The sequence below is a fragment of the Andrena cerasifolii genome, chromosome 2, assembly GCF_050908995.1.
Source record: "Andrena cerasifolii isolate SP2316 chromosome 2, iyAndCera1_principal, whole genome shotgun sequence".
NCBI classification, from domain to species: Eukaryota; Metazoa; Arthropoda; class Insecta; order Hymenoptera; family Andrenidae; genus Andrena; species Andrena cerasifolii.
In genome coordinates, this window is record NC_135119.1 from 23,384,189 (window position 1) to 23,404,973 (window position 20,785).

A 20,785-nucleotide genomic window follows, 5' to 3' on the forward strand; every position below is an offset into this window, starting at 1 on the left:
AACCATAGCGATACGAAAAACCTCGTGGCTCGTTGTTCCGTGTACTCCCTCGATTTACACCTACACGAGGGCTCGAATCCACGATAGCTTCTCGCGTGCGTGAACGCGTGAGTCTGTGGTTATCCGCACGCACGGAAAAGTAAACGTGCGCACGTGGTGTACATAGCCAGCATACGAATGTTTCATTACGAACATTGCTCGTATCTGCTGACACACGTGAACCTAGGTACACACTGTGCACGCTAGACAGGAAATCCTGAATCGTGTACACCGAGAAGCTATTTCATTTCAGCATTGCACGAGACAGCATGATGAATACCCGCGAAAAAACGTTCGTGACCATCCGTAGGCGCACGAGCGGAATCGCATGTACAGTATACGTTTGCGTGTAGAGCGCACGTCCAGCCGCGAGTATAGAAGAATACCGAGGCACGGGCCATACTCGCAAGTACATGTGTGCCTATCCGTGCCGAGGCACGTATATAGTCGCCATTCGTAAATAACACACGCATGGCCGTACGTGCAATGTATAAGTCTCATCCTGACACGAGGAGGTCAGTACGTGTCACAGTTTTGCGGCGGAAGCGGCCGGCGTCACCTGACGGGCACGAACATCGTTTGACAGTTGCGGATACTCCGTGGAATTTCGAGGGAAGCGATAAACATCGATCGTTCCACTACGCCAAAACGGAAAGGACTTCTGCTGGCATTTGGGTCTCCCGGTAACGTTGCTGGGTAGAGTGAACTTCCTCCAACATAGCCTGTCCTCTCGCGAAAGAAAACGGCACTTGTTGAGAATGCTAATTAAGAAACGAGCGACACGTGGGACCGATCTTAAAACACCTCGGAAGATCGAACGCTGTCGTCTGCCTCCCGCGTGACACTGAAGCGCGATCTAGGCATGTCTCGTCGGTTCAGAGATCCGCACGAGCAAGTGTACACCTACATATATTTCGCAACGCCAGTGCACGTACACACTTGCACATCAGCTTCTTGGACAACTTAGCATGTCGCTGTAGATCAACGAAGCAGTGACGACACTCGATAGTGCAAGTATGGGCCATAAATAAGGGCCAAGTATAATTACCTACTACGAATGTATAATAGGACCGGCTATAGCAGCGAAGGGAATAATTATAAACGAAGAGAGGAAGCGGCGACGAAGGGGCAGCGGTCGAGGACCAATGCATGCGACGAGGCTTCTAGACGCCGAGCCGCGGAGGTCGTACTTGGCAGTCGAAGACGCTTTAGTTTCGTGCGGGGGATCTATAGATTTTCGTCGGATCCGACAGCGAGGACTCGACCGGAATGTCAGCACGTTTCCTCGGCGGCCAAGGGCGCGCGGGCCTGCCCGGGTCGCGGAAGGCGATAACTATAGAGCGGACGACCAGTGTTCCATTCATAATTAAGAAAGAATCCAACCGAGCCGAGGCCGCAGCCTGGAACGAGTGATCGATCCTCGTTCATTCAGCGACCACCGATCAGAGCAGATTAACCGAGAGGCTTTACGCCCGCGGACGTCGATCGAGGAGGAATCGAATTTTTCTCCTTGCGAAACGCGATATCGCTGAACAACTCGAAGACAAAGTCCCGTGCATCTTCTTAACGGAATGTGCTGTGTGCTGAGTTCCCTCAAACGCGATGTGATCCCGCGAGTGCAACATCGTGGCGCCTCTCGCAGCCGCGTGCCGTTCTAATCACGATATCTGTCACCGGGATCAAGAGGATTGTCAGAAATTACCGATCGTCGGTGTCGATAATTTAAGGATGATTATAGTGTTCCGTGTAAAGCCCTGCTGCGAAAACAGCTGCACTGTGTTCTTGTTGGAAGGAGACGCGGTATTTTAGTGTCGTCTCGGCTATCAGAATGACAGGATCCAACAGGATCGTCGCGGAGTTTGCCTTTTCCTTAGCTGTCGATGCGGACAGACATTTGTTGCCGACGCTGTCCGTTAATTTCCGTTGATCACGATGGATAGCAGTGAACTTCGGATGGAAGATGATACACAGGTATGATATTTAAAATACACACACCCGAATTCCATTTTTTTTTTGCACCGAATAGCTCGAGTTATGACATACGTGTACGATTGATAGAAATTTTCAGTAACTTCTTTGTCGCGGGGTATATATAGGTTCTACGATCTTCGCGCGAAGAAATGAGACCGCGGCGTGCATTATGTTTGTAAACTGATTTAAATATCATCGCGTTTATAAAAAGACACCGTGACGAGGGAAACGGTGAATATTTAAGCGGTCGTTTTAGTTGTATCCGATTGATGGATCGCGTCGATACGGCCATTATCCGAGTAATAAATCTAAACAGGCCACGTTACATCTAGATCGGTCGTTTAATTATACGCCGCGGTACAAAAAAAAAAGGAGCGCACGTTACTGAATTATCCAGGGCTTACGAGGCCTTTTGCGTCAAACATATTTCTGCAGCTAAATATCGCTCTATCGATTTTCAACTTGCATTACGTTAAAATAATCGCGAACGCGAGTAACTTTTTTTTCACGACTGCGCGCTATCGTATTGTAACCATCGTTCATCTGTCTTTCTTTTTAGAATAATTATAGCAGACGGTGGAGCGTGCCCACTAACAATACGAATCCCGTCGAACTCAGTCCAAATGGGTCCCAGTCGAATGTAAAGACAGAGAATGCCTCGTCGAATTTGTCTCCAGCGTACTCGACGCCCGAAAAGACGAATTCTTCGACGGCGACGAGTTCGTCGAGCGTGAACAAGAGCACGCAGGTAGACGGGTACGGCAGGGAGATGGTGTACGAGATGGATAGAAACGGTATTCAGCCTGGATCACCGAAGATCATTAAACAGCTGTCTAGAAGCAGCGTTTATCCATCCGGAACGAATCTGACTGCTCGAGACGCTTTCGGTGAGTTTCAGGTACACCATTCCTGAACGTGCTTTCGCGTTTCAGGCGAAACACGCGAGGAGGTGATATATCCTCTACCTGCGATGTTTTCTCCATGCACTCCACTCTCATTTTCGAGGACTAAATAATTCAATTGGCCTTGTGCGTTTTAATCACTTAGGGAATAGATTGAAGAGCACACAGAGGATGTATATTACTTAAATAGGCACTCGTGCAATAAGCACACATAGAGGCAGGTATTCCTGACAACGTTAGCCTAGTAATAATAGTGGAAGTAGGTCTAAGTCAATAAACTACGATCAATATGCATACGAATGTCACTATGTCACGAAACGTGGGCTTTAATAATTAATGCACTTCACCGTGGTTATAAAGACCCCGCGTTCGCCGGACCATTGGCAAAGAAACACGTGTAATGTATTATTATCCTTTCTTTTTTTTTTTCGCTGACAGAACGTGAGCATTTCCTTGTACCAGTAATGGCACCCTTACCCCGTGTATGTCTGTCAATCTGTACTTTCTGTATGTTACCTTCGACGCGCAGTCTTCAAACACCAAATAAGCGGCGCAATGCTATCGCGCCGCCAATCCACTCTGTAGATTTAAGGCCGCGAGAAATTTTCACGCAACAGGTGCTCAACTATGTATTCGCGTGCGAATGAAAAACGACTCCGCTATTAAAAGCTGGCTTGGTCTTTTAACTCAATGCAATTGCGACCCTTTCGCAGGCCCTAAGCTCACAGTACCAACTACTCCGGAAGAAACGCCGCCCTTGTTAGAGACTCCAATATTCCCGGACGATGTGCCGAGGGACGCGTTGCTGCGGAAGGACTCGTCGTCGGACGTGGAAGTGGATCCTGAAACGCTCTACTTTCGGTGCGTGATGAATCTATTTATAAGGTATTATAATTCGCGAATATTGCCGAAAGTTGAAGCACTAGGTTTTCTTTTTTAACCGACTTCAAAAAGGAGGAGGTTAAATTCAGCTCGTATGTATTTTTTTTATGTTTGTCACCGCATAACTCCTCAGCATATGGACCGATTTTGATGATCTTTTTTTTTATTTGAAAGAGGGCGATGCTCCGGTGGTTCCGTTCTGCACTGCATCAATATTGGCCCAATATTCTGCCAGTTCTGGTTAATAATAAAGACTATTGTCACTTAATTATTATTATTTTATGTACGTACGCGCATATCTCCTCAGCATGTTGTGTCAATATATATAAAAATAAAAAGTCAAAAGTAAAACAATTAAAAAAAATTAAAACCGACTTCAAAAAAATAAAAATGCAGTAAGACGTAAAAAATTATTTTTCCCCTTGTTTAATCTACGACTCTCATATTTTTTAAAAGATTAAACTCTCATATTTTTTAAAAGATTAAACTCTCATATTTTTTAAAAGATTAAACTCATATTTTTTAAAAGATTAAATAAAAAAAAATTTTAAAAATTAAAACCGACTTCCAAAAAATAAAAATGCACTAAAACGTAAAAAATAATTTTTCCCCTTGTTTAATCTACGACTCTCATATTTTTTAAAAGATTAAACTCTCATATTTTTTAAAAGATTAAACTCTCATATTTTTTAAAAGATTAAACTCATATTTTTTAAAAGATTAAATAAAAAAAAATTTTAAAAATTAAAACCGACTTCCAAAAAATAAAAATGCACTAAAACGTAAAAAATAATTTTTCCCCTTGTTTAATCTACGACTCTCATATTTTTTAAAAGATTAAACTCTCATATTTTTTAAAAGATTAAACTCTCATATTTTTTAAAAGATTAAACTCATATTTTTTAAAAGATTAAATAAAAAAAAAAATTTAAAATTAAAACCGACTTCCAAAAAATAAAAATGCACTAAAACGTCAAAAATAATTTTTCCCCTTATTTAATCTACGACTCTCATATTTTTTAAGTCGGCGTCACATCATTTGCAGTGTGAACATCTGGTGCCAACTTACAAAATATGAGAGTCGTAAATTAAATAAGGGGAAAAATTATTTTTTACTTTTTAGTGCATTTTTATTTTCTTGAAGTCGGTTTTAATTTTTTTATTTAATCTTGGCGGAGTCGAGTTGAGCGGCTAAAAATATTTTTAATGCAAATTAAATAAAATTCATTAGATGAGTAGAAAATTTATTTAAAGAATATAATCGATTTTTTTCATTTTACAAAGCTCTTGATTTTCTTCAGTCGCGATTAACTTCCCCTTTCCTTTTTCTTTGTGGGGTGTCAGGAACCCTTGCCCCTCCCCATTAGAGTGCGCCCGTTTCTGATACATTGATAAAATTTTACAATTTTTACTTATTTCTTTATTCTATGGCGCCACCAAAACTTCAATTTCCGAATTTAAACCTTAACAGAGAGGATTTTTCTGCCATTATGTTCATTAATATGAAGTGGCGGGAAGAGAGAAACTGAGCCAGTACATTTCTCATAAAAAAATGAACCCCTCGTATACCTATGTTAATTTGGACTTTCAGTGCAATCAAACCTTCGACATATTTGTTAAAGACAGTAAATTACTTAATAATGCAAAGTGCACATAACGTGTTTTATTTTTATTGTGTACATACTACTTTCCTCTGAAAACTAGGTACATACTATAATATTTCACAATGTACTATATTCTTTATCCCATTTAGCCGTAAAGTGCTAAATTTCCCATAAAAAAGGTGGCAACCCTAATTGGACTAACACTCCCCCTGTACACCCCAACGTCATCTTTCATTTGCAGAAGTTCCTAAGTTCCTTAATTTCGTGAAGTTGCTGCTGAATGATTCAGGAATTAAAACGAGACCTCAACGGACTCATTGGATTGTCTACCTCTCCAATGCAATGTGTAACTTCGTACTTGTTTCACGGTCACGTATAGATCATCCCTGTACAAGAAAAGGAAAGGCAATGAAATGACCGTTCGCAAAGGCCAGCCTTATTTTTAGGCCGGTAATTGCCGGCAATGTTGGAAAAGCCCTGAACACGCGTAAAAAGGACGTTTACATAATTAATCGGCCGGTGGAGTTGTATCGTAAAGGCACCGCGGGCGAATTGGGCAATTGCAATATTATCTTTTAATAAGCCCACGTCATTGCCTTTAATTTTAGCTCCTCGTTCTGGTCACGGTATCGTTTCCTCCCCCGTGTCTCTCTACAGATACCGTGCACGAACCCCCTCGTACGCAACGCGATCGATCGGCTTGTAATTGTGCCTGCCGTGCGTTATTAACGGGCTGTAGATCTTTATCCTGACCGTTTACAGGGATGGTCGCAGGCGAATCGACATGGTGTTGGTGTACCAGGAGGACAACAACGGGGTGATGACTGAAATAGAAGCGCGACGGAAGGAGCAGAGGCGCGTGTTCCAGCAGAACCTGTTGAAGGAAGGGTTGCAGTTGGAGCTGGAGTCTAAGGAGAGCTCCTTCGATGGGAAAACGTACTTCCTGAAGTTGCACATACCGTGGAAAGTGAAGATCCAGTACGCGGAAGTGATGAACCTTAAGCTACCCACCAAGAGGTTCATCACCATCTCTGTAAAGGCTTGGGTAGGCTTGTCCCTAAGTTGATAAAAGAAAAAATTCGCGTGGAAGTTGGACGCCAGGATTGTACGAAGGATCGATACTATTTCTCTCTTCATTAGCAGGATAACGAAGATGCGAAGGAGAGACCGCGGCTCTGGGAAAAGTGGAAGACTTGGATAAGGTGGATAAAAAAGTTACACACCTGGGACACAAAGAAGTATCCAGAGGAGCCTAGCTTCTACGACAGCATCGATTCTGGGGATCGCGAAGAAAGGTACTGGCGCTTATTATACAGAGACAGATACAGAGTCCTTCTAATAACTTCAGAGGAATGCTGCACCCAACTTGGAGGTTCCTTTTCAATCATTATCCTTCCCTGCGCAGATTCGTGGTGAAAGATAGGGACACAGCTTACACGCCTGCTCAAAGATCACTGATAGTCATGCAAATATTACTGAGAGCACGGTACGACGAAACCCACGAGAAAGCTGGCATCCGCAGACTTCTGGCGGACGGCACTTATCTCGATTGCCTTTCCCTGCACGAGGGTCCTTACAATAAACCAGGGCTCAACGATGAAATCCTCGATAGGCATCTATTGTACCTAATATGGGCCAGACCTTCTCAATGGTAATCCCGCGGACAATACAATTACGCTACTTAGGAAGCGGGAACATAGCTCTGTGCTTCCAGGTTCAAAAAGCAACCGCTCTGGTTGATCAGGCGATACTTCGGCGAGAAAGTGGCGCTTTACTTCGCGTGGCTGGGGTTTTACACAACGTGCTTGTACGCGCCAGCGATAGTCGGGCTGCTGTGCTTCATGTACGGCGTAGGAAGCATGGAAGGGAGCGACAATATACCCAGCAAAGAAATATGCGATTCTAACGTAGCGGGTAACTTTCCTCTCGGCACCTTTTTCTCCTAGAATTCCGCTTTGTCCGATTCAACAGTCTAAATTCCTTTAGGAAATATCACGCTGTGCCCCCTCTGCGACGAAGCGTGTGCCTACCAGAAGCTTGGCGATTCCTGCATCTTCTCCAAGCTCACTTACTTGTTCGATAATCCTGCCACTGTGTTCTTCGCCATCTTCATGTCGTTCTGGGGTACAGTATGCCAAACGTATTCCTTCGTCCTTAGCGTGGCAGACGTTTTATATTCCCTGCTAATGTTCCACGCAGCCACAACATTTCTCGAGCTGTGGAAACGACGCCAGGCAGTGATCATCTGGGAGTGGGACCTGCAAAACGTTGAGAGCGACGAGGAGCCCAGGCCCGAGTTCGAGACTACGGTGAAAACGTTCCGAGTGAACCCTGTGACCAGGGAAAGGGAGCCTTACTTACCGTCGTGGTCGAAAGCGTTGCGTTACTGCGCCACGGGCTCTATAGTATTTTTCATGGTAACTGAACAATCCTCAGCAGAATGGAGTAGCATATGACAGGCCCCCGAGTGTGCGTAGTCCAGCAAACTATGTTCATCTAATTGATCCCCATAGATATGCGTTGTCTTGGGCGCTGTACTGGGAACCATTATTTATCGTATATCCCTGGTAGCCGTGTTTTACCGTGGCGGTGGTCCGTTCCTGAAGAATCACGCGAAGATATTCACCTCGATGACCGCCGCCCTCGTCAACTTGGTGATCATCATGATCCTCACGCGTGTGTACCATCGCCTAGCACGATGGATGGTCAACATGGAGAATCCGAGGACTCAGACCGAGTACGAGTCCAGCTTCACCTTCAAAATATTTCTCTTTGAGTTCGTCAATTTCTATTCGTCCCTGATCTACATTGCCTTCTTCAAGGTTCGTAGGCTAACAAGCGTCTGCCGCCCTTTCCGCGAAATATCATCAACTATTTTAATTTAAAAGAGTCGAGATAACGTCAAAATTAATTCAATATAGCAGCTCACGTAAGAGATATTGCTACCTCGTTATATGAAAAAGAAGTGTACTGTTTTTAAAGGTGTCTCAAGCCTCCGTCTTTAAATCTTTCCCAATTTCTTTCGCCTAAAATTTGCCACTCCCCAAAATATGCCTATGCACAAATTCGCTCCCGCAAAGCTCTACGAAATTACCAAGCGAAATAGATCGCAGTTGCTGAAGAGCCACGGTTATTTACAGGGGAGATTCTTCGTCCATCCTGGAGACGCGGACGCAAGGTCCTCCGCGTTCTTTCGCATAAAGACGGACGTGTGCGACCCAGCCGGTTGCCTCTCAGAAGTGTGCATACAGCTGGCTATAATAATGGTAGGCAAACAGTGCTTCAACAATTTCGTAGAGATACTGTCGCCGAAGATGTGGAACTGGTGGCGGAAAAGGAACCACGTAGCCGCCACGAAGGACCACGACAGACCGTACACCTGCTGGGAAAGGGATTACCAGTTGCAGGATCCTGGCAGGCTCGCTCTGTTCGACGAGTATTTAGAAATGAGTAAGTGCGTTCAATTCTCTGGACATTCGAAAGATAAATTGCTCAACCGCTGCCTCTCTGCCTGCAGTATTACAATACGGATTCGTCACGCTGTTCGTAGCGGCGTTCCCATTGGCACCGTTGTTCGCGCTGTTGAACAACATCGCGGAGATACGATTGGACGCTTATAAAATGGTGAAGGAGGCGAGGAGGCCGTTGGCAGAGAGGGTGGAGGATATAGGGGCTTGGTACGGCATACTCAAGGGAGTGACTTACGTTGCAGTAGTGTCAAACGTACGTAGCGATGATAATACAATATGAATATTCAGTGGCGGATTTAAGAAAAAAGGCCCAGGTGGCAAACATTCTGAGGGGCCCATTTCTTCGGGAAAATGAAAAGATAGTTTACTAAAAACGGGCCAAGTGTAGTAGTGCGAAAAAATATGTAGTGTTTGGATACCTATACCTAATCATAATTTTTTTTTGGAGATGGGGCCCTAGGGGGCCTTCTGAGCAGGGGCCCAGGCGGCAACTGCTCATCAGCTGCTCTGTTAAATCGGCCTCTGAATATTACTTGCAAGAATTTCAATTTACCGTGTCAGAATCGCGGAATGAAAGAATGATTGGTTACAGGCATTCGTTATCGCTTACACCTCGGACTTTATACCACGGAGCGTTTACGCTATCGTTTACTCTCCGACCAACGACCTGGTCGGTTACATCGACAGCTCTCTGTCGGAGTTCAACACGTCGGATTACAGGGAAGACATGAAGAGCGACACGGACGACAAGCACCCGGAAACCTGCCAGTATAGAGGCTACAGAAACGGGCCGGAGCACACAGACCCATACGGACTCAGCCCGCAGTATTGGCACGTCTTCGCGGCGCGTTTAGCATTCGTTGTCGTTTTCGAGCACATCGTGAGTCTCAGGCAGTTGAAGCTTCGAAGCAAGTTCCCCTTTCCTTTGATTTCACTTCATTCAAAAATTCAATACGAGTGCCGTCTCTCAACGACAATCTTACTCCACTGTTATTTTGAACGCCACTGTTTTTCCCCGCCTGCACAGAAAAATAATCACGCTGCCAAAAGAAAGCTGTTTAATGAAATTCCAGGCAATAGTAACACCCCTAATTTCGAATCAGGTTTTCGCTCTGACTGGCATAATGAGTTACGTGATACCAGCGGTGCCTCTGTCCCTGGCGACGCAACAGCAACGCGAGCGGCTGCTCGCACAGGAAGCCAAATACGAGAAGGGCTTGAAGAAGAAGGAGGACGAAGACGATATCCTGTCGATGCTCAGGGAAGCAGGGAGCATCGGTAGGCCCGGAGGCGGCGGTAGAGGTAGCTGGGGGAGACGTTTTAGCAAACTCAGCGACGGATTGGATGCCCACGTCGACCTCGGCGCCAGGACCAATAGAAACAGTGATGGTTCAACTGTGTGGGAGGTCACATAATTCCTTATGTGATCCTCTCCCGTGAAGTGTATATGCTTAATAACATTTCTCTTCGAAGTGCTTTATTCATTCACGACAAGACTTCTTAGGTGACTTATTGTACAGGATGCCTCGTAACCGACGGTACAAACGGAGGACGGTGGATGCTATGTGAAAAGATAAGGGGAAAATATAGATCAAACTCTTTCCGTGGCTCGCTTCGTTCTCGAGAAAATTAAGTTCGAAATTCGGTCGCCCGATGCTCGAAGGGTGTACTGCAGTAAGGAGGACGTTTTTCACTTATCGTAGGGCCTACGAGTAGTTATACTGTACACAACGTAAGCATTGAAGTACCGAGTACAAATTTTAAACACGAACGATACGGCGATTGTGATATTTTAAACACGTGTGTACTTACGTAATGTGTATCTGAAAGGGAAGCAAATGAAATGAATAGTATTAGTAATGAGGTGATAAATGCCAAAATATGTATTTCAAAACTTATTCAAGTAATTGATAACCTATGCAGTGGCGGGTTTAATGCCCAGAAAGCCCCCAGGGTCCCATTTTCAAAAAAAAAAATGATTTTACCCAAACACTATACTTTTTTTCTGTACTACTATACTTAGCCCGTTTTCAGTAACCTACCTCTTCATCCCCCACCCCATACACACACACAAAATGGGTCCCTCGAAATGTTTGCCACCTGGGCCTTTTTCCTTAAATCCGCCATATGAGTCTGTGCTTGATGAAGTAGGAAGAGTATTTATAAAAGATCAATAATGTGCGTGTGATTCATGACACAAACGTTATCAGTATTAACTTACAGTAATCTTCTTTTATAATGCTTAAATCCTGTAATTTATTTTCTACACTGACATTTTATGGAAGTAGCTTTAGAATGAAATATTACTGTAAGTACGAATAGCGTCGATTGGGAAGTAAGCAGTATCTGTTCCTAATTTCCGGATCTCATAGCTGGTTAATGTTAATCAAAATGTGAAAAAGGTTGTGCCTTGCATTTAAATAAAAACTGTGTACATATACATGTAAGTATAACTTGATAGGCATTGAATTATCTTTTTATGTCTTACCAGTTGTCTGAATCTTGTTAAAAGGTAGCGGTCGTCGTTTAGATTTCTAGATGTTCTCCATAATCACGAAGTTAAGTAGGACGAATGGGAACTGTAAGGAATTTTCCCAAAATCTACACAATATACTCTTTATTGTACATAATTTCAATATTTCATTTCCGTCTTACGCTCGACATTATTACAATAATTACTATAGAATATATTTATAATAATATACATGTACATATTTACTTCTTTGCTATTGATCAATTTATATGTATAATTCTATATGTATATTGGCCTATGATTCATTCCATACTGCACTTTCTTGCATCTTCTGCTTCCTTTTAAAATCTAAAAGTGTATCACAGTTGTGTTGAGGGATAGACAGGGATTTTAAAGAAAAAGGAGACCGTTCAGACGACTGGAATCGATATATAGCCCATTCAGTCAGATTCCCGCGGACCCGACGGCCACGTAAACATTTATAACGCAACTCGGCGAACAGCTGCGATGAAATGTATCCTACATTCCCAATCTGCGAAAGCGATCGTTATCCTAATATAAAAGCAGTCTATGTCACTTCGAAATATGAACTGTCATTTTCACTAGGAGACAAATCATAAGAATAGTAATTTCCATCGTACGCCACTTAGAAAACGAGAAAGAACATTGTGTGCGTTCCAGTACTTTCCCCTAAGTTTATCTAGAAGTAAAATAATTTACAACAGCCTGCCCTATCGTAAAAAAGACACACTCTTGTAAGTAATATTATTGCTTCGGTACTAAAGTTATGTTAATAATTTCATAGAATCTTGTAATGGAAAGTGTTATTACAGTATCACCTTTCGTTAGTTGTAAAATTTACCAGGCAAAATTGCTTTCCAGCGCAAACTCGCCGCGATCGCGTCACTGCAACGTTCGCCGCGCCGTTCTATTTTACTTGCAAACGTATTAAAGCTATTGTGCATTATGCAGACACAGGAGACCTCGAATATGCAAAATTTTCGACAGCCCCTCGTTCGTACTGTCGATTTACAAAAATATTTCGCAGACATTTCTTTAAACATTCTGTACACGTTTCTCTATCTTTGGATATTTTCTTCCCTCGGGATAAATGTAGTTTCAACAGAGTTACTCAATCGCGTGGGATACAAGGCCTTACATCTACCGATTATACATCCGCCTCATCTTCGTTATCGATAAAAAAATCTCTAAAAATATACTATATGCATTAAAACATTCTATATCCTCTCGAAAAATAAACTTTCAATAAAAGATAGCGTCACCAAGTATTAAAAGGACTAATTGTAAAGAGGAATGTGACAGCATCTCATCACACGTGGGCCGTGTGTCGAAAATGTTTCACGTTAAACGAAAGGCCCGCATTAACGTGTTTACCGATCGTGTGCCTTGAGTGTCGGCTAAGGTGCAGCAGTAAATACATTAACGCGAAGCCGTAGATAAGTTCCATTCGCGAAGAAGAGAGGCAGCGCTCTCTCCTCGCGAACGAGTAACGTAGCGGTGTGAATTTACATTGCCAGCCGATTAATCCTCCTGAGTGGACTAAATCTCGATTTCCAAAAAGATGCGTTTTAATTTAGGTAAGAGGTAGGAAGATGTAACACTTAACTAGGTCCAGGAGGAGCATTGAAATTAAACATGGTAGTTGGTGGACGTCCCGGCAATGGTTTTGGCGGTAGTCTTGGAGTTACCGATCCTGAAATTCGATATACAATGGGAATAGTGGATATAACGTAACACTGCACATTTCCATCTAATTCCGTTATACAGTTTTTTACCATTAGGTTGCGTAGGTGGAAGTTTGGTAGGGCTGGGCCCGTTGAGAGACGTGTGCCTTCGTAAGTGTACGGTGGTCGAACATGTGTTCTCCAGCGTGGAATTCCGCCTTGCGAGCAGTGCTGAACTACTTGGGTTCAGTGTAAGAAGTCGAGGCGGTAGAATTACTGGCGGCAGGTCTCTTCGCGGTGGTAACGGAGGAGGAGACGTGCCGTCCCTTGGAGGAAGTATTGGCGCGTTTGGAGCTTGTCTCGCCTGTGCATCCAGTTACAGAAATAGTACTTCACAAGCAGCACGACATTTAAGCTACATATATCCGCATTCCATTGGTACATCCATGCTATGCCCTATCTAACAATCTAGCCACGAACCTACTGTAGAATTCAATTCCCTTGTAACTTACTTGTTGCGGCGACTCGCTTATGGAACTCTCTCGTTTCCTATGAGATCTGGGTGGCAAAGGTGGCGGAGGTTGATTGAGAGGTACGTGACTCGGTGACGGCGGGGGCGGCATCGCTGCGCCAGGGCTGCCACCGGACGACGACAGATTAGTCAGAGCTCCCATTATACCTATCGTACCGGAATTGAAGCCGAAGTGACTGTTCTGCGGCTGATGATGGGGGACAGGCAAGTGGCCAGGGGATCCCAATTGCGGGCTGCTACCGGGCGAGCTGATCGAGAGCCCCGACAAGCTAAGAGGACCTGGCGAACCTGGAGGTGGACCTGTGCCTGTATTAACAGTAAAGTACGTCTGCTACCTATGCAAGCACTTTGCGCAACGGAATGAAACCTGTTCTTTCTCCGGTCCATTGAAAATAAGTGTAGAAGAAGCAGCCTACAATCATGTACTAGACCCAAGGCACTAACTTCGCGCTAGCTTCGCACTAACCTCCCAATAAAACAGGTGCAAAGACACTGTGGTCCCCTATGTGAGAAACTGTGATGTGCGACGTGTGCGGTGGAGTCTCTGGTAGTTCTGGCGGCGGAGCTTCCGGCGGAGGATCGTGCAGCCTTACGCTGGAGGCGACGGCTTGCAACGGAGCTGGTAACTTCCCGCTTAAACTTCTAGCTTTAATGCCAGGCGATTTTAAGTTCAAGTCGGGCCATTTGCGAGGCTGCAAAGTTGATACACGGGGTAAACAACGTTATCACGTTTACGCGGCTCGTGATGATACGAGGAAGACTTACGACTCTGGGTGGTTGCCTACATCCCCTCGGCTCTACCTCCAAGCTTTTATTGTACAAATAATTGCTTATGTCCGCATCTTTCATGTTGGGATCGAAGGGCGACAAGTTCTCAATGAAATGTCTTATCCTAGTCTCCACAGAAAGACAATACGGCTGGTTTTGGTACTGCTGAATTTCACCGGTTATTTCCGCCACTTTCCGCCGTTTGCTGAAATTTATCAGCTCCGGACTCCCCGGCAGATAATCTGGGTTCCCTTCCTCAATGTGTAAAATGTTGGTCAGGTACATGCCTGGAGAAACAAACGATCGTTGGAAATTTATTCGAGCCGTCAGATAATACTGCTTTCTCTATTATTTACCAAAGAACGGTACGCAAGGTGGATTTATGGATCGTAATTTTTCTTGATATTTTCGAAAGTGATCGTTATTCAGATCTCGCGCCTCCTCCAGGGCTTTTTCCAATCGTGCCGGTATTTGCTGCAAATAAACGAAAATTCGTGATCGAGTTGGTTACGCTTGAAAGCGTTCTACGAATTAATATTAACAGAACGTACTTGGAAAGTGAATTTTAACCTAAATACAGATGCAGATCCCATAGCACTAACAATCGCTAGGACGCCGTTAAAATTATTAAGATCTTGAAGCACCATCATAATTTCGATTGCTCGCGACACAATCGCTATTCGCTCCTCCAGATTTTCAGCTTCCACTATAGTTTTCTCAAGCCACCGAGTGAACTGTACAATAAAGCAGCGATAACTATTTAATTTCCCAAAGTATATTGTACACAAGTACGGTTAGCTGATTCTCAAAACGCAACTTACGTTCGTCGTGTGCTTTATCATTTTCAGTAAATTGGGAGATGTCTTTTCTTTATCTTTCTTTGTCCATACTGACCCTACCAATTCTGAAGGCTTCACAGTTCTGTACAATTCGAATTCTAGGAGAGTTAACTGCCTTGCTAATTCAATTGGATGTAACTGGAATTTCGAGAAAATCCTTTATTTTATTGTTATCGATCCCCGCGATGATTTGCATCCGTAAATCGTACCGTTAATATTCCCCATTCTTCTTCCGGAACTTTTAGGTGCCATTCAATTGGCGGCGGAGATCGTTCGAAGCTAAACGTGATAGGTCGCTGTTCCGAGGGTTCACACTTTCTCTGTACAATTTTTATCACCGAATCCACCCACTTTCTCATCGACTTTCCGCTCACTGTGTCTAGAAATAATTGTAACCTTTCCAACAGATTTCTATCGCGTTCAAAATCATAAAAATGGTGATCGACCTAATTCAAGTAAGATTTAAATGAATATTAAAAGGGTTCAGAGTTAAAGTATTTCAGATTCAAAGTATCGAGATGTTACGAACCCAGTGTCTTAAAACATTTAAAACTCTGAATTGTACAGGCTGGCAGAATTCCTTCCTATATCTCTTCCAATCTTCCCTCGCGGTTGTTTTACAACCGGAAGGTTTCTCCTCTTCGCCATAAACTAACGAAGGATCTGGTATGTCAAATCTGTCGATTAGCAAAGTCAATAGTTCCTGAGGTGAGCAAAAACTCCTGCAATTCGGGAAAAAAATGTAATTAAAATCTGCTTTCACGCGAGAACCGAACATCTGATGTGTAAATCCACGTACCTATAAGTAGTAAGGAATGTTCGTACAAAAGCTGGATCAGCGTATATATGATAAGTTAATCTTTCTACCAATTTAACCAAAGTCGCGCCTTTAATTAATGGAACACCTCCGTTTTCTCTGGCTTCCAAAACAATATTTTCAGGGCCATCCTGCTCGGCAAATTTATACAAGTGTGGTGGGGGTAACCTTAAGGGATGCTTCCGCTCTTCATCCAAAAGGATACTGTCCAAAGTTCTTTCTAACATACTCTTCGTATTCAACATTACAAGATCCGCCATCCAACTGTTCTTATCTTCGACGGATTTGGCAACAAGAATAACATTAGGATGGTCCCTTGGTCCAATTTCAAAGGCGTTTTTTAATTCTGTAAGAACAATCACTTATACCGATCCCTGCTCTTAATTACAAGCTTCTAATTCCCTTCGAACTTACCCTCGGTATCCTCCCTGTCAATAATATCAACTTTTCTAATAAAAAACCTTTCCTTTAAACGCAGTTCACCTTGGTGAGGCGGGTGGCCCACAACGCCAACCGCTGCAACAGTGACGCTAACTCTTTTACCACCACTAGGTTTACAAAGAACTAATAAACCATCGAAAAGAAGCGCTTTTCGTTCCGTTAGTCTTCTTCCGTTACTCACTTTCCCCAGCATGTCCTCTGTACCATGAAAAGGGGCAGAATCGTGAAAATGTAATGTTACGTAAGTTGAGCGAAGAAGCAAGTGTTACGAAGCGACGCCTCGTTTCCATACCGCGTATAAATTCGTTGCAACACTGGCCAACATCCCTCTGATCCCACCCATCAACAGTTTTCTGTAATTCGCTAGTTTTCTCTAATGCTGCTTGCCTCCTTGCCCTGCTCTGCATTCGCAGGCCTGTGTCCTTTTTTGGAAGACTCGCCATAGATTGTAATAATTCCATCTGCAGTGGTCTCAGAAGACCTTGTACTTGCTCCAAAGTCTCACCATCCTCTATATTTGGTGTACGTTTCTGTAATACCTAAGCAAAATACCACAGAGCCATTAGATTTAACCGCACCCACCGGCACATGCACAGAAACCTATTGGAACCGTACCTTTATATAGTCAAAGTACAAAAAACAATGCCATATTGGTTGTAGTAAAAGTTTTGGCAAATAATATTTCACGGCTTCTTTAAATCCGTGCCCCGCTGCTCGTAATGCGCAATTAGCTTCAGGCCTCGACAATAAATTTGTTAAAACTTCTCGACTAGCTGGACTATTAATGTCTTTTGCATACCTAATGTCGTGATTGTAATAGATTCTGTTTTAGAAGAGAAAATAATACGAGTACGGGATTATTCAGCTGTTTCAAACATACTTTATATAAACATCGAACTCTGCTGCTTCTGCTAGCTCTTCGAAACAGGAGCCGACTGTGGGCGTTTGTTTCTCTTCTGTAATTTCCATTATATCTTCTAAACTACCAAGTAACGTTACAGTAACTTCATAAATATCCATAATATTACTGAAAAGTGTTTCAAGTTCAGTTCTATCTTGCGCTAACTTCGCAATCTCTTCCCGAAATACCTGTTCGAGGGACAAAGCAAATTTTACCTCTCTTATATTAACCGATTTTTTACCGATTTCGCGTGTCGCCGTACCTTAATGATCATATGGAGATCACGCAAATAGTGACGTTCATCGTGTATGAGATCCCGGACAGATTCTTCATAAGTTTGAGACACAACCGCGCCTAGACCACTTTGTGGTCCCTCGGCGTAATCGTCTTGATAGAACAGGTCCATTAATACCTGTTAATAGATTAATAATTACACAAAGCAGGCCTTAAAATAAATCAACAGCGTGCAGGTCGTATCGAGCTTTCATCTGCGAGTTAAGAAGTAAATATACATTACCATGTCTGCGCACATCGCGACTCTTATATCCTCGCAAGATATCTCTACATGGCGTATGTTCTTGACATAGTTTCCAGCTAGCTGAAAAGAAAATAGTCTTAAACATTTTCAGGAATTAGTAATCGTAAAGAGCTTGGCATAATCGTTCGTGAAATACGATGCCAATTAAGCTTCTGAAATTAATCAATAAGTAGCTCTTACCAACCTTCAGAATATCTGCAGAAATGTATTCCAAGACTCCTACTACGAAAAGACTAACTTGCAAATCAATTTTCTGCTGTAATACCTCCTGTCGACAGAAAAGTAAAGCATCGTACTATAAGCCAGCAAGTGTATAGAATTCAAATAAAATATAATCAGATTAATCCAATTACTTTCTGTAACAGTTGATGAATTTTGTCAACGGGAAGAACTAGCGGCGATTTCTTCTTTCCTTTTTCTAAGGCATCCCTCGCGTCTCGTAGTGCCCATCTATCAATGGGTGTGGGAAACGTGCGCCTTACTCTTTCTTCTACGTCTTGAGGTGTATGCGGAGGAGGATGCCCGCAAAGCATGCCCAACAGCCTTAAGATCAAGCTCTCGACATAGTCCAAGGCATCTTGCCGTGCTTTAAGACTATGATGTACTTGCTCCAATACCTATAACAGCAAAGAATTCGATATATAACAATCAATTGCTTCTATTCTCCGTTTTACAAAAGCATCGTGCGTTACGTGAGAATTATTGCTCCGCAGGACTTTTCTGCAGCGAATAACCTCGTATTCGATCGAAATTTATGCTTCAAATAAGAATTACTTTTCTCAAACATATTGTTCTAAAGAATATAGGCTACCCTGCGTGTACATAATGTCAACGGACTATGAATCTGTCAAACCGATTCTGAGGGCGGTATTCTCAGTCGCTACTTATTCTTAAGCGAATGCTTAAGCATGCGGCATCCTCTGCTAACCTAGTAGCTAGTAAAGGACGCTGAATGCTCAAGCATTTGCTTGAGAATAAGTAGCGACTGAGAATACCGCCCTGAAAGTGTTTCAAAGCGTTTGACTGCTCCAATCGTTAAAGCGTTTCATAGTGTCCGTTAGAATATAATCGTCGATAATTGACGGACCAAGCAACAACGCTTTCTCAAGAATAACAAACTAAATTCCCTACGCAACGCTCGCAATGAAAAGTAAACAACCAAGTTTGTCACAAAGGAGCATACTGTGTTTTCAACAGACACGCTGCCTTTAATTGGCGAAGTGTAATGCACCATATTGTGTATCACCGAGTTCAGCGCGACTGATTAAACGAATTCGGGGATTGCCGGAATGTTTACTCCCGCGAGAGCCGAGGTACGGGATGAGTTTTCTGGTCTGCGAGAAGTGGGCATGCGACATCGTCGCGCCGGAGTATCGCGCGACAATGACAATGTACGATTATCGTTGGGCTAGGATCGAATCGACGGGATTCGGTGCTGGGTGACACGGGGGGACCAATGGGAGATTCGGCGGGATGGAATTATCCTCGTCTTCGGATACCTTGCGTAGAGAGTTGACAAACACTCCCTTCCACTTGGCGGCGTTCTCCTCTTTCTGAAAGTCGTAGCCTGACGGCTCGCCCACCACTGACGCCGGCGACGAAAACATCTCGATCCACTAGTACGAGGTATCACGCAGCCGATAGAATAACGCGCACTAGCTAGAGAACACAGTCCGGATAGTTGCCGATACAGTATTCGTCCGTTGAGAGCTCGCAGCTCGGGACCGGCGCGGCGGCGAGCTCATACCGCGCTGGGGAGACATTTCTGAGTGGCTGGCTTCTCGCTTCTGCCTTGCCGAGCGGGCGACGGAGAGGCAGCCAGAGCTAGCCAGAGGGAGCGAAAGCGAGCGAGGAACAGAACGGGACGGACGTAGGCACGACGCCTCCGTCTCGCTCGTTCCTTCGCCTGGCCGACGCTCCGTCCTTCGCGCACCTTCGCGTGCCTCGGCCCGCGTGCGAGACTACACGGAAAATGACTCTCCGTCTGCTCGCTATGTGCTCGCACGCGGGCCGAGCACGCGAAGGACAGAGTGTCAGCCACGCGAAAGATAGACCGAGACGGGGGCGCCGTACTACGTCTGTCCCGTGCCGTTCCTCGGTCGCTTTCGGCCCCCTCTGACTCGCTCCCGTTTCTTCTCGCTCTGGCCCACGGCAAGGCAGCAGTGGAACAGATATGGTGGGAACGTCGACCAGCTTATAATACACAGGCCAAAGCGAGCTCGCAACGAGATAATACTGTATTTACAATGACCATTTCGTCGGGAATCACTAAAACTTGACAGAGACGTCTGTCTGTCCGTCAGTCCGTTTTCTCTCAGGGCGCAGACATCTCTGTGTTGTAATGGGACGGCTAAGCCACACGGTTATATTCCATCGGTATCCTCGCGCCTCGAGCACTTGTTATTCTTGGAAGCATCTCCGAGGCCAACCCGAGAGTCCCCGAGTTATGCCGTTTGTGCATTTTACACGCCCTTTTGCACGAGAATTTTTGTCAGAACCTAGCGCAAGCACCACTACTATCAAAGGATACCATTGCGCGACTCGCATCGATCGATAACTGCGATAGCGACCGTCTGCGACCAGATATTCGCGAGTTCGAGATATATCGCGGCGCACGCGACTATCGATCGCGCCTATCGAGACATTTTTGAAGTTCGCGGAAATGCAAGTTGCTGAATGAATCGTTCTTGTTCGGCGGGACGTGCTGTTTGGTAGTTGGGCGTCGCGATTTCTCGTGATTTCTGTAAACAGTTTCGTAGAATTCGGAACGTTCACGAGGCATTCGGAGAGAAATGGGAGGGTTGGCCGGTTTTGGGCCTGGCGACGAGTTCGGACATTGAGACCTGTTCGATGAAAACATCGAAAGTCCCAATGCCGTGTGGGTTAGGTGTAAACGAATGGCGTCCGAATTCGAATTTATTAA

At 44.2% G+C, this 20,785-nt stretch overlaps 2 protein-coding genes across 8 annotated transcripts; one reads left to right on the forward strand and one right to left on the reverse strand.

Moving 5' to 3' along the window:
* Window positions 1-579: 579 nt before the first annotated feature.
* LOC143378956 (anoctamin-4) lies at window positions 580-11,586 on the forward strand. 4 transcript variants are annotated; one of them, XM_076831145.1, is made up of 14 exons: window positions 580-2,010; window positions 2,570-2,897; window positions 3,626-3,773; window positions 6,161-6,443; window positions 6,539-6,693; window positions 6,804-7,049; window positions 7,113-7,312; window positions 7,385-7,522; window positions 7,598-7,815; window positions 7,912-8,220; window positions 8,539-8,848; window positions 8,916-9,121; window positions 9,461-9,748; window positions 9,972-11,586. In XM_076831145.1, the coding sequence occupies exons 1-14, from the start codon at window positions 1,972-1,974 to the stop codon at window positions 10,281-10,283; spliced, it is 3,180 nt and encodes a 1,059-aa protein (XP_076687260.1). In that variant the 5' UTR covers window positions 580-1,971; the 3' UTR covers window positions 10,284-11,586. The 4 variants fall into 4 exon arrangements, with proteins under 4 accessions (XP_076687260.1, XP_076687261.1, XP_076687257.1 ...); XM_076831146.1 differs by having other exon boundaries at window positions 6,542-6,693; XM_076831142.1 differs by having other exon boundaries at window positions 9,461-10,286.
* Window positions 11,469-20,379, reverse strand: Sos (Son of sevenless). 4 transcript variants are annotated; one of them, XM_076831114.1, is made up of 21 exons: window positions 20,114-20,379; window positions 19,362-19,521; window positions 18,216-18,479; window positions 18,047-18,130; window positions 17,842-17,922; window positions 17,587-17,736; window positions 17,304-17,512; window positions 17,039-17,222; window positions 16,716-16,962; window positions 16,397-16,621; window positions 15,965-16,328; window positions 15,695-15,887; window positions 15,375-15,611; window positions 15,148-15,303; window positions 14,878-15,060; window positions 14,683-14,800; window positions 14,324-14,613; window positions 14,025-14,250; window positions 13,539-13,864; window positions 13,138-13,390; window positions 11,469-13,055 (listed from the first exon to the last, which is right to left on the reverse strand). In XM_076831114.1, the coding sequence occupies exons 2-21, from the start codon at window positions 19,467-19,469 to the stop codon at window positions 12,964-12,966; spliced, it is 3,990 nt and encodes a 1,329-aa protein (XP_076687229.1). In that variant the 5' UTR covers window positions 19,470-19,521; window positions 20,114-20,379; the 3' UTR covers window positions 11,469-12,963. The 4 variants fall into 4 exon arrangements, with proteins under 4 accessions (XP_076687229.1, XP_076687230.1, XP_076687231.1 ...); XM_076831115.1 differs by having other exon boundaries at window positions 20,108-20,379; XM_076831116.1 differs by having other exon boundaries at window positions 19,362-19,613; window positions 20,108-20,379.
* Window positions 20,380-20,785: the final 406 nt, after the last annotated feature.

Bases quoted from the DNA above. Each gene is read 5' to 3' on its own strand.
- LOC143378956 (XM_076831142.1), top strand. From the start codon at position 1,972: ATGGATAGCAGTGAACTTCGGATGGAAGATGATACACAG. The intron at 2,898-3,625 runs GTGAGTTTCAGG...ACCCTTTCGCAG, and splicing joins GACTGCTCGAGACGCTTTCG to GCCCTAAGCTCACAGTACCA. The intron at 7,523-7,597 runs GTACAGTATGCC...TGTTCCACGCAG, and splicing joins CATCTTCATGTCGTTCTGGG to CCACAACATTTCTCGAGCTG.
- Sos (XM_076831114.1), bottom strand. From the start codon at position 19,469: ATGTTTTCGTCGCCGGCGTCAGTGGTGGGCGAGCCGTCAGGCTACGAC. The intron at 15,888-15,964 runs GTACGTGGATTT...CCCGAATTGCAG, and splicing joins ACATTCCTTACTACTTATAG to GAGTTTTTGCTCACCTCAGG. The intron at 15,612-15,694 runs GTTCGTAACATC...TACTTGAATTAG, and splicing joins TAAATGTTTTAAGACACTGG to GTCGATCACCATTTTTATGA.